General features: G+C 38.8%; 1 protein-coding gene across 2 annotated transcripts; it reads left to right on the top strand.

Moving 5' to 3' along the window:
* The first annotated feature begins 597 nt into the window (after positions 1–597).
* Positions 598–15,904, top strand: ide (insulin-degrading enzyme). 2 transcript variants are annotated; one of them, XM_079473491.1, is made up of 25 exons: positions 598–909; positions 1,714–1,898; positions 3,051–3,258; positions 4,251–4,420; positions 4,922–5,044; positions 5,476–5,588; positions 5,727–5,889; positions 6,368–6,460; positions 6,539–6,630; positions 6,828–6,908; positions 7,333–7,436; positions 8,598–8,700; positions 8,852–8,974; positions 9,367–9,449; positions 9,882–10,026; positions 10,967–11,077; positions 12,480–12,600; positions 12,674–12,765; positions 12,846–12,957; positions 13,395–13,562; positions 13,764–14,036; positions 14,144–14,205; positions 14,907–14,979; positions 15,061–15,128; positions 15,242–15,904. In XM_079473491.1, the coding sequence occupies exons 1-25, from the start codon at positions 875–877 to the stop codon at positions 15,335–15,337; spliced, it is 2,997 nt and encodes a 998-aa protein (XP_079329617.1). In that variant the 5' UTR covers positions 598–874; the 3' UTR covers positions 15,338–15,904. The 2 variants fall into 2 exon arrangements, with proteins under 2 accessions (XP_079329617.1, XP_079329616.1); XM_079473490.1 differs by lacking the exon at positions 9,882–10,026 and adding an exon at positions 10,314–10,458 and having other exon boundaries at positions 754–909.
* Positions 15,905–18,790: the final 2,886 nt, after the last annotated feature.

Here is an 18,790-nt window from a genome sequence, read left to right as displayed (position 1 = left end):
TGGATTTATTCATATGTTCAATATTATCCGCATGTTCTCGTGTGTTTTCGTCGCCTTCCGTTTAGGATTTTATGCCTTTTACACAATCCAAAAATGCCGTGACCCGGATTCGAACCGGGGTTGCTGCGGCCACAACGCAGAGTACTAACCACTATACGATCACGGCGAGCCATTTAGAAGACGAGCACAACAAATAGAATTTAGAGAATTGATCATAAAATCACTCACAAAAAGGTTATTCAATAAAATAATTTTTTATTCCGTTTGCATTTTTACCAACATTATAAATAGCGCTATTTGTCCTTATAACGTGTTATTGTTTTCAAGAAAATTACTTAAGCCTTCAATTTAACATACATACTTCACATAAAAAGTACTGGGCCTTCAAATAATAAGATATAAATTTCAGCAGATGTTATTAGGCTTTGCAAATGATTTTTGTGGAGATCACATGATCCGCTTAGTTTAACTGCGGAAAGACAGCTGGAATTGTTCTCTTTAAATACTCCGTAACGTGCTCTCCGCTAAACCTGAATATGGGCGTGGCCTGTTTAGCAACGTCAAGCGTTGGTAAGGCGTGACTAAGCAATTCCAAGTACTGGATGAAAACGAAAAGGTATCTAAGTATTTTTAAAATAAAATATATGTTCAGCAATACGAAAATATTACGGAAATAGTCACGTCGTGACGTCGAATGTTAATTAACAAAAATGTAACTGTAAGTGTATTTTCATGTTCTGAGGTTGATTGATCGTGTCTGCAAATATCATGGCGCCCTGACGTCTTCGTGCGAGTTTTGTTATTCAGTGAAGTGATGGAGTTTGCAGAAATGTGTTAACCGTTGGTCACTAACAGCGAGATATCTGCCGATTTTATGAAATTTGCCGTAGTTTTTCTTCGAAGTATTAGGTAAGTATTGACCGTGCTCTTTAAAATAAGTGTAAGGTTATCTTGTTTGCGTGTCGGGCCGGTGTTCTGTCGATTGATGCTAATTTACCCGCACCGGGCTCATGTGCTCTTTACTAGCTCGTTAGCTTCATAGCGCGATGCTTGCGACATTCAATATTTCACCGCGCTTCTTATTCTCTACATTGAGGAATTGTTTGGGTCTCCAAAATATAACATTCAATCAATGTAACGAACACAAAGACGCCGGAAGACGTCCATTTTAATCTGAGCTAAACTAGCACTGAAACTGTAACTTAACGTTACTCCTAAAACCGACAAAACTTTAACGTAAACTATTACCTTTACCTTTTTTACGTTCATTAAATGAGCTTAATTCAGTCATGTAATCTTAGACTTAACCATTAAACTTACAAACACTACACGTTAATTGTAATCGTTGACTAAAAGCTGTGTTTGTTTTTATAGTATTCTGGTTCAGTTTTTATATATTGTCGTCATACTACTATTTATTACTGTGTTAGATTTGTTTATCTAGACCTGACTTAAGAATACTAAACTGTGTTTTGTTGTGGCTGTTATTTTTAAAATATCTTCTTAAAACCATCTCTTGATTTGTTCATCGAGATGAATGTGCTCAGAAATTAATTCCTTATTGTATAGTGTTTATTTGATCAGACTTTCTTCTTGTCTTAATACATGAAAAAACTATATGTTTTATTTTGAGACCACATTTGTTCAGGTATAAAGAGTGAAGTAAAAAGTTCATAAATAATGATGTATACATTTCATTATCATTCATTTCAGAGGTGTCTCGACTTGGAGCTTCAAAATGAGTGATACAGCTGTGAAGAGAGTGGTGAGTAACATCATTCGCTCTCCAGAGGACAAGAGAGAATATCGAGGACTTGAGTTCACTAATGGCCTGAAAGCTGTTCTGGTCAGTGACCCGACCACTGACAAATCATCCGCTGCACTGGACGTTCACATAGGTAATACGTCTGTCCTTTCTCTTGCCTGTATTTTATATCTCTCCTCATTTAAGGTTTTATATATCCGTGCACTTATTGCTCAGTTAAATGCCTGCCTCAAATTTGTTACTAACCGGAAGAGCATCCAGGCCTCCATTATTGGCCATCGATTACCACCGTATTTAACACAATCGATTGGGTCGTCTCAATACGTCTGTCTGCGTGTCACTTTTTCCCATGGTTCCTCTCCATAAAAAGCAGTTTTTAATAACTCTGGCCTTGACGCTTACCCTATTCCCAATTTTTGTGTTGCAATAAGAATAAAGTTCGTTTGACATTTGGATTAAGCTACAGCTGGTGAGACGCCCACTGTGACAACACAGACTAGTAGGAGGCCTATGTGATTCAAGAAAGTCCAGTTTTTTACAACTGCATCCATTAGTGATATAGTAATACAAGTATTAATGGGTCGTGCACGTCTCTGTCATGAAATGGTATGTTGTAGTGATGCACGGGCGATGCGGCTAATCCGCGGGTTGGGCGGGTAAAGTAATAAAAAAGTACATTCTGATTAAGTGCCAGTGGGTCCTGGGCGCATAAGATCAGTTATTAATTATGGTAATATTAACTACATTCTTTAAAATATGCATTTTAAATGCATTTTCATCAGGCGGACGGGCACTGATTAAAAAAACATGCATCGCGAGGATGGGACTGTGGTCCATTCTTGAAGCAGAAATGGAGGCGAAAGAAATCGGCGTCAACTGCACTGTACTTGACTTGTTTATTAGTTTATCCAGTCATTGCTTGGGCTGAACATTATAGTTTGTGTGTTGCAACGGCGATTTTCCTATGAAAGTCAGAAGGGAGTAATGAAGCCTGTGTTTATTTTATTAAAAAATGTAGGCAAATCTGGGCAGATTTGGAAACGTGCCAGACAGACCTGTATGTTATACCACGTCCCATTGTTTGGGTATTCTACTTGTGCAATCATAACCTTCTATTTTACTGACTTTAGCCTAAAAACAAAATTCAAACAAGTGTGAAATTATCAAGTGTGTCTGAACGTGTTGTCAAGTGAATGGTGAACTCGACATGCAAGTTTCTCAAGATATCAGTCTGTTATATGAACGCAAAACTGGCAATAAAATGCGTTTTCTTCTTGTCGTGCAGGTTCCTTGTCAGATCCTGACAACATTTCAGGCCTGGCCCACTTCTGCGAGCACATGCTGTTTCTAGGCACGGAGAAGTATCCTAAAGAGAACGAGTACAGCCAATTCCTAAGCGAGCACGCTGGCAGTTCCAATGCCTTCACCAGCGGAGAGCACACCAATTACTACTTTGATGTGTCCCATGAGCACCTGGAAGGGGCATTGGACAGGTAAATAATCCAAAAAAAGTCTGTAAGAGAATTATTACACATTCATCTGGAGTGCTGGACTGTTTGAACTGCTAAAGAGCGATGAGATGTTAGAGCTTATGAAAGGATAAGCAGGTTCGGATCTTCAGGTGTCAAGCTGTCTTTTGGTGTGGGGTTACGTGTCTGGGAGGTATCAGGTTGCTTTGTTTTGGGAAACGGAGGAGATAGTTACCCAAGTCCCCAGCTGCTATTGCGGCCCAGAGCACCACCTGCTCATAGAAACATTTGAATGATTCATGATTAATCTCAAACAACTGGGTCATGACTGCATATTAATAAACGAAAGTCAGAACATAGAGTTTACGCACCAGCACAAGCTCTGATGGAGCAGATATAAATGAGATCTAACTGGTGTAATGCAAATTAAATTTGTCATTCAAACCCTGACCCTAAATTCCTATTGGTCATTGGAGCCCTACTAGAAAATTTGTCACATGACATCAATTTCACAAAGCCTTGTATTATTTTTATATGACCACATGGTGCACAATTTCCATCAAAATTAGTGTTTTTGCATTTCAACTGATGTGACAAAAGGTTCATTATGTAAACGGCTCACTATGTGATTAGATTTTATTTATTATTAAAGTTGGATTATAAAACTTGGTTTTGTTAGCTCCGACTGTAAACTTGCCACAAAGGGAAATTGTAAAAAATATTTGTATTCACCTCTGTACTGAATGCGTACTTCCGTCCTCATTTACATGGCAGTTGCATTTGGACAACAGCATTCTTGCTCATTTGAATATTTATAAAATCAGAAACTTAATCGTATGCAAACCTCTCTGCAGCTGTGGGGTTCAAGCAACGGCTGGTCATCCACTTCACAATGCGTTGATGTTTTCAAATCGCACATTTGAATATTGTGAATGACCTTTTTGTTGTGCTTACGTGGTTGAGATCTTTAGGATGGTATGGTGCTTGAGATGATTTTTGTTTTGTTTTGTTTCCAGGTTCGCTCAGTTCTTCCTCTGTCCTCTTTTTGATGAGAGCTGTAAGGATCGAGAGGTGAATGCTGTGGACTCTGAACACGAGAAGAATGTCATGAATGACGCTTGGCGCCTGTTTCAACTGGAGAAAGCTACTGGGAACCCCAAACACCCCTTTAGTAAATTTGGCACTGGTATGGGCAACTGCTGTACACCTGATATGATCACATATTTTTTGTCATAATGTCCTCTTGATAGATTTAGTTTGAATATAAACCCTTATCTCTGTTTTAAAAAGAAATTAGAAGTCCAGTTTTCCCCAGAGGATACTGTATACATCTTCATCCGTCAGCTTTTTTTTGTCCTTCACTGAGGATAATGTCTAGATCGATTTAGCTTAAGCTGCCTTGAGATTTATCTGTGCCCAGAATAGCCAAATGGTGGCAGCCTTGAGTTATATAAGGCGTGTTGGCTCTGAAAAGCAGCTGTGTATTGAATTGAAGAATTGAATGCTGCCTAATGCGTCTTTAAAAAGCTATTGTGTTTCTACACTATAGTTAAACCCCCACACAAATAAAATGGTGTTTTTTTGGTTTGTGATATATAACTATGTAAAATTGACCCTGTACAAGTTTTCAGACTTAATGCATGTAGAATTTTCATTTCCTGAAAACCGTATTTGTGTTTCTTTTTAGGCAATAAATTGACACTTGAGACGAGGCCATCTCAACAGGGCATCGACATCCGTGAGGAGCTGCTCAAATTTCACTCCACCTACTACTCATCCAACCTGATGGGGCTGTGTGTGCTGGGCAGAGGTCTGTCAACAGACACAAATAAAACCGTGGAATAAAGCTCTCGGCATTACCTTTGCTACTAATTCAGTTTCATAAATCAGAGAATCCCTAGAGATGAAGAATGTTCACTTTCACTCTGGACACACTTGGAGATCTCTCACTTTTAAGTGCTGTGCAGTTCTACATAAATCATTTCTGTGCTTGATGTTACAGTGTTGCAAAGTAAAAAAGTAATTTTGGCATAAATGACGAGAAAAACACATGCTTCGTCAGCTCCACGCAACCCATGCCAGATTTCTCAGTTCATCCTGGCGCGAGGTTGAAAGTTTCATGAGAGCTGTCCTGTCATTCTTTTAAATGATTCAATGTTTTTGCACCGACTGCGTCATGTAGAGGTGATGGCGTGTCCATTTAATTTAAGTTTAACGTTGTGTCTATTTTACCCTGGACAGAGTCATTGGAAGACTTGACGTCTATGGTGGTGAAGCTTTTCGGAGAGGTGGAGAATAAGAACGTGCCTGTCCCAGAATTTCCCACAAACCCATTCCAGGAGGAACACCTGAGGGTGAACTCCTTACACCTTTATAAATCCCAGATCTCACATTCTGAGTCCTGACCCTACAGCTGTTTCAGAAAACTGAACAGAAAACTTTAGTGACATTTCATTGTCGTTGGTTTCTGACATCTTGCACTTTCTCCACAGCAATTTTATAAAGTTGTGCCTATCAAGGACATCAGAAACCTGTATGTGACCTTCCCCATCCCAGACCTACAGAAGTACTACAAGTCTAACCCGGGTCATTATCTAGGCCACCTGATTGGTCACGAAGGCCCAGGAAGTCTTCTTTCTGAACTCAAATCTAAAGGTGAAAGAATTCGTCCGAAAAATTGTGTTAGTTCTCTCACTTAGAATTTGTCCATTAAAATCAATCTTCAAAGGTGTAGTTCTTTTTAGTATATTTTTTCACAGGAATGCAATATAATATATACATAATTCAGATATTTATAAAGAGGAGGTGGTGGGGTGTGGTTGAGTTGAGTGAGCCGTTGGTAGCAATTTTGCAAATCCGACCGACCGCTCAATGCCCCTACATTTTAAACACTCAACCTTAAATTACTATGTTTACATTATAATGTGGTTAAAACGTGTTTCAGGGATAAAAATATCAATGTTCAGTGTAGTTTGTTCATGTGTGGAAATATGCTGTTTGGTAACATTTGCGAAAACAAATATTTGTTGACTGCTTTGCCATAACTTGACTTGTTTTATAATGGGAAGGTAATCTGACTTGTCAAACAGTGTTTTAGTTACTAGATGTTAATGCTCTCGCTGTCTCTCCTTAGGATGGGTGAACACGCTTGTCGGAGGTCAGAAGGAAGGAGCCAAAGGATTCATGTTTTTTATCATTAATGTGGACCTGACAGAAGAGGGACTGTGTAAGGATCTGGAGTATATATATGTGTGTGCGTTTGTCAGGTTTTATTTAGCTTGAACTGTTGTCTCTATGTTTACAGTGCATGTAGAGGATATCATCTTTCACATGTTCCAGTATATTCAGAAATTGCGGACAGAGGGTCCTCAGGAATGGGTCTTTCAGGAGTGTAAGGTATGACTATAATAGAAAAGATCCGTCTCAGACTTTCCAGATCAAAAAAATATATGCGTCAGACGAGCAGAATGGGTCATTTTAACCTGGTTGTTGATGTGAGTGTAGTCATTAAATGCTGTTAAATCACACAAAGGCTAAATAAATTTTATATTATAAAACCTTAAGTCATGTTCGTTACGTTTTATTCTTTTCAGGATTTGAACACGGTGGCATTTCGTTTTAAGGATAAGGAGCGTCCACGTGGATACACGTCTAAAGTGGCTGGACTGCTGCATGTAGGTGTCTCTCGTTAAACACTTGAAGGTTGTCACCATGGTTACGGATGCTCTTCTCATCAGCAGCTGTGACCGGTTGCTGCTTTATGTGTTGTCATTGCTTATTTCAAGATGGTCGGGTTGAATTTGAAAAGGAGTCCACCGTATACTCCCTACTGTGCTGTTGATCATGTTTAGTTCAGCCAGTCTCCTTAAGAACCATTTTAGTTTTAATGATGCTGACTGACCAAATAGTGATTCAAGCTACATAAAAAAAATCCAGATTATTGCTTCTGTTTTCATCATATCCTTTAATGAAAGATCAGACTTTTTGTGTGTAGTCAAATTTCTGTCATTGCAACCTATTTTTTACCTGTTACATATGTAGACGACATAACAAAAACACCTTCTGTGTATGATGCTGAAATCTCTCTCTCGACATCAGTATTATCCGCTGGAGGAGGTGTTAGCTGCTGAATATTTGCTGGAAGATTTCAGGCCAGACCTCATAGAGATGGTGCTGGATAAACTGAGACCAGAGAATTTCCGGTAAGCCCCCACACACACACTTTCAGTTCTATAACATTTATCTAATTGTTTAGTTATTGAATGAAATGAATGATGACCAACAACCTACCACAACATCAGAACTATACTTTTACATTTTCCAAATATGTGAAGCATAGTAGCTGAAAGATGATGTGGAATTGCTTTGGAATTTAAAGAGACAACACGCTGACAGTTCCCTGAAGAATCTTGGTAGCTTGTTTGCATCCTAGGCACCCACAGAAACGGCACTGTTAATAAACTCCCTTGACCTGAAAGAAGTTTCATTACACCTGGGATGAGATTACTGTAACAGATCTTTATCCATTGGCTGCTCTTTTCAAAGATTCACAGAACCAGCTTTATATTTGACCCTTGACAAAGTAGATATTGGCGTCTTTCAGGGCTAAACTGGGCTCTGATTCTTTCTATAGTTTTTTGATGCGTGTTTTGAGATGGCGTCGTCTTGCTGTGTTTGTTGGATGAATCCCATTTCAGCTTACTGATAATGTGAAGAAGCTTTTCAAATTCAATTTCCTTTGAAAGCCCATTCCCTCTGTGTTTGGAATGCGTCTCAATCTTTGTCCATAACCTGTTTGGTTTCGGGAAGAAGGAAAACCGATATACCAACATGAGCTGTCATTATGGTTGATGTGGAGTGATCATCTCTGGTGTGTTTATCCTGATTATTATTATTGTAATTACAACGACAACGTTCCTTTCGAGTGCTTTTCTGTGTGAAAAGTTAGCCCAATTGGTTAAAACATGTTAAAGACATAAAACTTTGGTCATTATGATATTTAATTTCGGTTTTTTTAACCACGTTGAAGCTTTTAGAACTTATTTTAAGCTCTCTTATGCAATTGATTGAAGCGGATGAGTCCAGAATAGCGGGTCATTGTACCAGTGGTTCACTATTGACCTGGACAACTTCAATTATCCAGAAATAATCATTGATCTGGAGCTCAGTATACTTACCAACTCCTAGAAAGCCAAGCTTTTGATTGATGTAATGACCATGATGCCCATTCTACTTAGAGCAAAAGATCTGATAAAAGCAGAATAACATGGCCCTTATTTTCCCCATGAGAGTTGTTGAGAAATGGACAGTGTCTTGCAGCGTTTGACTTCCTAACCATTTGGACTCGCTATTTGTTTTTCTAGGGTTGCTGTTGTCTCCAAATCGTTTGAAGGACAGACCGACAGGACGGAGGAGTGGTACGGCACACAGTACAAACAGGAAGCCATTTCTGATGAGGTCATTAAGGTGAGACATTAAGATTGTTTTGCGGTACATTTTAAATTATTTTCTGTTATAACTGGTAGTTGTGGTCTAATGTGTTGGGGTTCAGAGTTCTTGGGGGTTACATGCTTTTCTTAAGGTGTTTAAGTGTAATGGGAATTCATGTGTGTTTCAGAAATGGCAAAACGCAGACCTCAATGGAAAGTTCAAACTGCCAATGAAGAATGAATTTATTCCAACCAACTTTGAGATCTACCCTCTAGAAAAGGATTCCCCTTCCACCCCCACTTTGATTAAGGTTTATTTGTCTTTTTACACCATCATTTGAGTTATTTCAGTGTTTAGGGAATGGTTTCAAAGCCCAGGAATAAAATGTACACCTTGAACGTACTGCAAGTCGCATTGGATTATACCATCTGCCGAATGCATATACATAAATGAAGAGTTTGTCTCCGAAATGAGATATATGATATTTGATTATTATTATTTTTTTAGATCAAAACTATCAAACTGCTTTTTGATTGAAGCCATAGTAACTAAAATAATACAGCTAACTAACACAATATAACATGATTTTTGAGCAATCCGGAGATACTTAATTTTGGAAATCAAATAGTGTACAGTTGAATTTTGAACTACTCATATTAAAAATAATGTATATTTCCATCCGTTTTCCTATGTGTTTTTTAGGACACGGCAATGAGCAAAATTTGGTTCAAGCAAGATGACAAGTTTTTTCTGCCCAAGGCTTGTTTAAACTTTGAGTTCTTCAGGTAGGTTTATATAGTTTATCACCTTCAGTGTCATTAGTTCATGTGTCTGTATAAATGTTGGCGTAAAATTCAAATAAGTTTTTGCCAGTTTCTTGCTCAATATACAATGTTTACTTGAAGAGCTAGTTCAACTTCAGAGATGCAAGACTTTATTTTATAATGTCTTGGTGCTTATTACTTTTGCCAATTAAATGCTTAACAAATGAATATATTTAAAACTCATCTAAGAAAAGGGGGCATAATTCATTGCTTGGGCCAAGAATAACACTTCCTTTCATAGTGCTGTAAAAGATTTATTGTTGTTTGCATAGAAAACGTTTCGATAAATGACCTTTTTACTACTATAACCTTATTTGGAAAAGAATACAAATTGATTTAGTGTTCACAAATCTTTCGATTTTAAGCGCTTCATCAACTGCGCTTTCTCCACAGCCCGTTCGCATACGTGGATCCGTTGCATTGTAACATGGCGTATTTGTACCTTGAGCTGCTCAAGGACTCCCTGAATGAGTATGCATATGCAGCCGAGCTAGCCGGCTTGAACTATGACCTCCAAAATACAGTCTATGGAATGTATGTAAGTATCTTCGCCACTCAGACATGCTCCTCCTGCGGGGAGCACCAATCTCACACAGAATGTTGAATAAAAATCAAACTTTGTTTGTCCATCTCCGACTCCGATTCTTTCGTTGCGTATGTAGACATGGATTAGCATTAGCATCAGGTTAGCGCCGGAGCAGAGGCTGCATATTCATACTCTGTCTGTGGTCCCTCTCAATCCATTTTCTTTGTCATATCAAAACTTTCACCCAAACATCACGCCATTTGTTTGTTTTGTTTCCCCCCCTTCTTCCACGCTGGTAGTCGCTACCTTTACACAGACCCGCAGCACTGCAACATGACTTACCTGTTTCTCAGATTGTTGAAGGATGATTTGAGAGAGTATACATATGCAGCCCGTCTGGCAGGGTTGGTCTATGGCATATCCTCGGGAATGAATGCCATCCTTGTAAGTATGGTATTTGGCCCCTCCCTGTTTTTGTGAGTGGCGTGGCATTGGTAGTAGGGTGGAGCTTGAGACCTTTGAGTTTGCAGGGTTGCTTGTATGTTAGAATTCTGATCCTTGCTTAGTGGTGGCAGAGAAAAACACATGCAGGTGTCTAGAAGCATCGAGTTATTTAGTAAGACGAATCCTAGAATGTTAGAAACTCCCAGGAGAGCCAATCTTTGATTATTACAAAGTCGATTTCACTGCTTTGTGGTTAACACACACACACCTTTGTCTTTTTTGCACACTTTTTTCACAGTCTCCCATATATGCATGGATGGTTTTCAGTCTTCAGCGTTCTTGTGTTCAGCTGTAGAGTGACATTGTGATGACATTATTATGAATGAAATGTGAAGCAAGAGAGTGCGAGACGGAGATCCAATCAGCATTTGGGTTCTGTCTTTGTTTGAGTGAACTACCTAATAATTGTCATGAATATTCACTGCTTTCTGTGTTGTTTGTGTGTCAGCTGTCAGTGAAGGGTTATAATGACAAACAGCACATCCTCCTGAAGAAGATCATCGAGAAGATGGCCATGTTTGAGATCGACGAGAAACGCTTTAATATCATTAAGGAAGCGGTAAGATGCAGACACACGTGTTTAGATATGTCATGCTTTATCCAGGTTTTAAAAGATGTAATGCTGAATAAATGGCATAATTTTATCACTAAAAATGTGACCTAGCCACATTCTGTCTTAAAGGGGTCATATGACACAAATATTATCGTTTGTTATAAATGATTTAAGGCTACAAAACGCTGTATTTTCAACATGCCGGGCATGTTTGTATCTCTTCTTTGCCCTGCCTCTCTGAAACGTGAACATTTTTACACAGCTCATCGCTCTGAAAAGCAAGGTGTGCTATGATTGGCCAGTTAACCAGTGGGTAGGATTGGTCGAATGCTGCAAGCGTGTGAGGGAAATGTATCGCCTCTTACCATATTTGGAACATCAGGTTCCAAAGCCATTGTACTGACAGGTACAACCTTCCGTGCGTATACATTTAGGCGGTTTTAGTTGAATTATACCACGATTTGTGGCGGTGTGGTTACACGAGCCATTTCAGGCAGGTCTGGGTGAGCATTCGCTTTTAGATAGAATGCATCTTTTTTTTTTCGACACTTTAATGTTTGCAACTTATAACACACCTAAGACACAGAAAAACGTGTTTTTGTGCCATATGACCCCTTTAACCATGATCAGACACACCAGGAGAAAATGTGCTCAACAGCTCTGTGATATTTAAAGATAGGGTTACAAACGCAGTTCTGCAAATGTCTTATTAATTTTGAGTACCTATACAGTGGTAATGTATACATTCGTATCTTCGAAGACACTTTAGTTTGATAAATTTTATAAAAGCGTGATCCAGCTGTACGATTGTTTCCGGAAAAAGAGGAGCTGCTGGAGGCGGGTAGGGGGACGGAACTACAGCACGAGCATACAATACATAATCACATTAATCCCTTTCTGTTGTTTACATTATGCACTTACATGCCGACACATGACTTATTTTGACATACCGCGGTGTGGTCCATGTCCTGCATCTTTTAGCACTGGGACCGCTCCATCTATCAGTTTCAAGCAATCTCCAAATCCACTGTTTATATAATCGCCGAAATGCAGTGAGCATACACACAGTCAAACTTCCATCAGCCGAGTGAAGCGGCATTGATGGGTGTGACGCGTGGGGATGTTCTTTCTGTGGGTGTTGTCTTTCGCTCTGTGGGTGATTCATGGCCGTGCATTTCTGGGAGAATGGCCAATTGGAATAGGATGTAACAGGGATCCAGACTTATAAAAAACTTTCCAAAACAAGTTGGAGTTCTGGGGAAGTGTTTTGAGCACAGAAATACTATGTCATACGTCCAACTCGATTTTTAACAAGTTAAGCATGAGAAGCCATCACGTTTAACAGCGTGAATGCATGAAATAGCATGTTACCCCATCTTTAATAAAAGTATGCTTGTATGATTTTCAGTACATGAGGTCTCTGAATAACTTCCGTGCCGAGCAGCCTCACCAGCACGCCATGTATTACCTGCGACTGCTCATGACCGAGGTGGCCTGGACCAAAGATGAACTCAGAGATGCTTTAGACGGTGAGATACTCTCATCTGAAGCAATGTTCCTTCTATATGTGAATGAAGTGTTGATAATGTGACTCTTCCACAGATGTGACGCTGCCTCGACTCAAGGCGTTCATACCTCAGCTGTTGTCACGCTTACACATTGAAGTCTTGCTGCACGGCAACATCACCAAACAGGTTGGTTTGATAAACCTTTGTTTAGAAGAATAAGACCGATGGATGTTAAATTCTAATGATCGTGTGTCTGTTCTCTCCAGTCTGCTCTGGGCATGATGCAGATGCTGGAGGACACTCTCATTGAGCACGCTCATACTAAGCCCCTCCTACCGAGTCAGCTTATTCGCTATAGGGAAGTGCAGGTTCCTGATGGTATGTACAACCGCTTAACATTCTTTGTATATGCATTTCTAACTCTTTAGGGCTTCTGTGTTGAATTTGAACTTTCTGTGTAACGAAGTGAATGCAAATTCTATTTTAGCTCATTTTCAAGCATAGTATTTCAAAAAGTACGTGTGTTGATTTGTCTGTGTGTTTGCGATTGACACATTTGTGATTGTTTCATGGCCTAGTCAAAAGTTTATTACCAATGGCAGACGATTTGGTCATCAAAGTAAATGGTTACACGTCTTTATATGAAAAATAGACATAATAGGAGTGAAAAGGATTGTTATCAGAAATGGCACACTTTAACCTTCTCGAACCGCTCTATGGTGTGAAATCTGAGGTCCATGATATTTGTGTGTTTGTTTGTTTGTGTGTGTTTGTCACGGTTCTTGTGTTTAAGTCCCGTTCTCTGTGGTTGTCAGGTGGTTGGTATGTTTACCAGCAGAGGAACGAGGTTCATAATAACTGCGGCATCGAGATCTACTATCAGACGGATATGCAGAACACTCATGAAAACATGCTGCTGGAGCTCTTCTGTCAGATCATCTCAGAGCCCTGCTTCAACACACTACGCACCAAAGAACAGCTGGGTATGTGGAAATGCAATTAGCTTTTTATCAGTCTCTGCGGGGATTGGTCGAGCACAGCTGATTGGTAATATCAAAGCTGCAGCGTTTTGTTGAGATGAACTTGGTTTGAAGTTGGAAAACCAGGCTGCTTTTAGCAGTATAGACAGAAATTAAATGTCGATTGTATTAAAACAATTTCTTCGTGTCGGTCCAACTGTCCAGGTTACATAGTGTTCAGCGGCCCCCGCCGGGCCAACGGTGTGCAGGGTCTGCGTTTTATCATCCAATCTGAGAAAGCACCTCATTACTTGGAGTCTCGCGTGGAGGCATTTCTCAAAACCATGGAGAAAAGCTTAGAGGAGATGGGAGATGAAGCGTATCAGAAGCACATCCAGGCCCTGGCCATCCGCCGTCTGGACAAACCTAAGAAGCTTGCCGCTGAGTGTGCCAAATACTGGGGAGAGATCATCTCCCAGCAGTATAATTTTGACAGGGGTGAGCAGTCCGTGCTTGGATAAAACAGACCTCTTATAAACTCTTTATAGAGTCCAGCTTATGTGGGTGTTTTTTGTTTTTCTAATCATCTCTTTTCTCTGATCTAGATAACACTGAAGTGGCTTTCCTGAAGACACTGACTAAAGAACACATTATGAAGTTTTATCGGGTTAGTGATGATTGAAGCGCATTATTGTTTATTTGATTTTCCTTGTTTTTACATTATAGAAAATCCGTAATTTTTAACATCAAAAGAAATGCCATGCTCACAGAGCAGCACTGAAATGTACCTTCATTATTGGATAAGCGCGGATAAGTTTTAACCTTTGATTTAAATTGAATAGCTCTGGAAACATAAAAATATAAATAAAAAAATGTTATTAAAGTCCCAGTGAAATAAAAACTAACAATGCCTATACTTTCCTGAAATATTGCTGTGTTTATTGTAAATAGTTTATCAATGTGGGTAATTCTCTTCTCTTTTTAAAATTTGTGTGCCCTCATAATCATCAGTTAAAATCTGAAAATGCACTTATGTCATTGGATAGTCACTATTGGATGGACGTTATATGGCATTGGCTGTGCATCTGTTAACTCCTCCCCTTCAACTGTCCGTCTGTTGCCAGTTCCATTTCAGCTGCAAGAGCTGTTTTATACGTCAAATAAAATGCAAGCCACACCCACTATTTTTCTCATTCAATTCCATTTCACATTTGGAAATGCATCTAAATACGGAAGGAAAACGACTTCTGTTTCACAGGGACTTTAAAGTTGTGCTTTGTGTGATTAATATGTCTCAATAAGGAATTTACGGTGGTGCAAATATTTTCTCCTCTGGTCTCATGGGTTGATTGTGTCTTTTCTCTTCAGGACCTGTTGGCCATCGACGCCCCCAGAAGACACAAGGTGTCCGTACACGTACTGTCCAGAGAGATGGAGTCTTGTGAGTACTGACACGATCCGACCTTCACGTTGAACTGATGCAACAAGACTGAGTCATTTATTTGTGTTTTGTTTTTCGCAGGTCCACCGGTGGGAGAGTTTCCAGCTCAGAATGATGTGAACCTGGCTCCTGCCCCCTCACTTCCTCAGGTACAGGACACGTGTGTGTGTGTGTGTGTGTGTGTGTGTGTGTGTGTGTGTGTGTGTGTGGACACACGCAAGATATCTGGTTTACTCATTGTGTGTTTTGCGTTGTGTTTCAGCCGTCTGTGGTTGAGGACATGACTGATTTTAAAAGGAGTTTACCGCTGTTCCCTCTCACCAAACCTCACATCAACTTCATGGCTGCCAAACTGTGACCAGCATCATGGGACCACCAGAGACAGCAAACATCATCTGGAGCCAGGAACATCTCTGTCTGTCTATCTCGGTGTGTGCGTGTGTGTGTGTGAGCAGACAGGGCCGTTATAGTGCTTTTAGCATTTAAGTGTGTTCTGTGTCATTGTAATAGATAAAAAGAAAACCTGATGAGAAGACAGAGGGAAAATCTTGTCACTACTGTCAGGAGATGTGTGTCCCTATTATAATATAGTATAATTATATGCACGCTGGTCACGGTGACACACTGGTTCCTCGTGTCAATTCAGGAATGCTGTGTCATTTCCTCATCATACCATCACTGAAAGGGATGACTATCACAACGTCTCTCACATACGGGCCTTAATATGATTTTAATACGTGATCAGGATTTCTGACACCTTTTTTTAAGTTTAATTTAAATGAGTTGTTTTTAGTCTGAGATTATGTCGACAGAGTTTTATCTTAAGGATTGTGTTGTAATTTCATCAAGGTGGTTGATTTCTTGATTTGATTTTAATTTTTATTTGTGGCTGAACGAATATCATAATAAATCAGTTTTAATAGCATTTGTTTATTTATTTTAAATAACTTTATCCTTTGGATTCTAATTATCATGAAACCTTTGTTTTATTAGTTGCCCTAGACGTCCCTCAGCTTCATTACTGGGTCTTAGTCATCCACACGCAGAATGTATGTTAAAAAAACTATTCATCCAAATTTGCTTATGGTTTTCCAAAAGTTCCTAATGTTTCTAAAATTTGCTTAGATGTTTCATTTGTGCAGAATTCTGACTTTTATACGGAAGTCTACACAGATCAAGACACATCTACACTTTAGAAAAGCAATCTGGAGAAATAGACCGAGTCCGGCTCACGTTTAAGTCTGAAGTCACGGTCTCATGCTCCAGACTCATGCTTAAAGGGACGGCTCACCCCAAAATGAAAACTGTAGAAATGTATTTGTTTGGTTGAACACAAAGAAAGATATTAGGAAGAATGTTAGCAACTGAGATTTAATAGCCTTTGACTAATATTAAAATGGCAGTTTGTTTCCCTAAATATTTTCTTTTGTGTTCAACATATCTCAGTTGCTAACATTCTTCCAAATATCTTTCTCTGTGTTCAACCAAACAAGGACATTTCTACAGCTTTGGAACAACTTTAGGGTGAATTATCAATGACGAATTTTCATTTTGGGGTAACTTTCCCTTTAAAATCCCTTTAACTGTGTTTATTACGGATGTCTTGTGATTCTGCACTTCTCGCAAGCAATAATGTGATTTACAGGACCTATGACTAGTGTCTTTAACTCTTCTGGGCATTTTTCTGAACGTAGCTATAGCGTTATTAAAGCGACACAGAGTCTGTGCTCAGAAACCCTCTCGTGTGAGGTGTCGGCTCTCATCTGAAGCTAGCGTGTAGTTGTGTAGTCTGTGCCGGTAATTTCACGTGTCCTCATTTCTCAGGTGTATGTTAGCCTCGATGGGCAAAACCTTCACCACCACTTTTCTGGACTTACTCAGGCGTATCAAATCCTCTGTAATGCTGCATTTTCTAGAAGTGATGACCGTGTTATAACCTCCATCGGAATGGTTTCCTGCGCTTGTTTGAATATATCAAACAAGAGGATGTTAGAGGAGTTTGGGGGTTTACCACTATGATAGATTTACTCGCACAACCAGAAGCGATGCATCAAGACGCCTATGTTAGTTTCTAATTGAAAAGGAGGACTTCATTTTGTTCATCTTGATGATGTTCCAACCCACATGACTTATGTTTTTACAGCTCTTTTTGATTTAAATATATTAAATATCTTAAAACAGGTTTGGAATGAAACTAAATCATTTTAAAGAATTTGTATCCCCCATTTGTATGGACACAAAACCACTGAAGACATTTCTCAAAATATCTTCTTTTGTGTTCCACTGAAGAAAAAATAATGCTTGTTTTGAATGACATGATTATCTTTGTTTAGGAGTATAAACATGAAGTCATTTGAGTTTGGAACTGCTTATGTGACGGTTTGTTTTTGAGTTTCAGTGAGCCGTTCTTTTAAAACCCAAAGATGCATTTCACATGTGCACCCTACATCCCTTTAACTGTTCTAGAATCAGCTCAGAGTTAGGTTTATGCCATACTTGTATCTCCTGTAAACAGACGTCACAAAATGTTGATAAGAGTAGACCAATAGTGTAAAGAATTCATTGAGTCCAGAGTTATATGAGGGACACGAGTGTCTCATGCTTTGTAATCGACATGAGTTGAAACAGAAATGTATCCGGCAGAGACAATTCTTTAGTTAATTTCTCACACTGATTGTATCGCGTTTGTTTTTTGGGTGGATTTAGTGCAACGGGTAATTTGGAGTGTGGTACTGATGCGAAGGTGGCGTTGTGTGTTTCTGTAAGAGAGTTTTGTGTTTTATTATAAATAAACAATTGTTTATCTTACTTGTCTTTTTTCTTTTGTTTAGACTCCTGTTAAACATTACAAATGGATTTACAAATAGGGGGTGTCGAATGCTTTTTTATAGAATTTCCAAAATTGAGCACATTTTAAACTCATTTTGACTTCAGTCAGTGCACAAAGGAAAAAATCTCTTTTCGAAGATTTAAAAAAAAAAGTGTATTTCACTGTGATCATACGTATGTAGAATAGTAAACCATAAGATCACACTGAAAAAAATTATTTCTTACACCACATATTTGTCTTGTTTTTATAGTACAAATATCTAAAAGTTCCTAAATCAAGACATTTTCTTAAGATTTGGGGCATTGGTCACTTTCCTGATTATGCATGAAAATTATGTAAATATTTTAAATTAAATAATTTTTAAGAAGCCTGAAATTCTCAAGTATTAAATATGCTATTTAATAGCTGGTTTGCAGATTTTTTGCTCGTTTTTTAAACAAAATCACTTCCTAAAACAATACTATCACTTTCCTGGTCAAATTAATGTATCCTGATTCTAACAAATGTCTTAAAAATTAGCAGTGCAAAATATTGCAGTATAAAATATCACGGCTTGCGATGAACTATTGTCCCGTTGCTTATAAATATTTCACATGACTTTTATGATCAAATGTCCCATTCATTTGAGAATATCCTGTCAGACCTTAAACAAAAATGCTAATAATTTTCTTTGATAACTGACATTGTGCTGACCTGATATCAACTTATATTTAACACGAAATATTCCTTTAGAAATATAATTATAGTACACGATTGTGTAATTTTTCCAATCGAAATTGGCTTTCTTCTATAATACGTCATTGTTATGACGCTTACAATGTTATTGTTATTAAGACCTTGACACACCAATCCGATGTTTACCAACGTCTGGGCATCAAGGGTCACGCAAACTTACTGTAACAGGTATCTTTAAAAGCAATGTCAGATTTATCACAATCACAGATAACCTGGAAATTAAATCAGGAATAAATCAAACCTTTG

Source organism: Barbatula barbatula (genome assembly GCF_947034865.1).
Source record: "Barbatula barbatula genome assembly, chromosome: 14".
Taxonomy (NCBI): Eukaryota; Metazoa; Chordata; class Actinopteri; order Cypriniformes; family Nemacheilidae; genus Barbatula; species Barbatula barbatula.
This window is presented reverse-complemented; position numbering and strand designations above follow the sequence as displayed.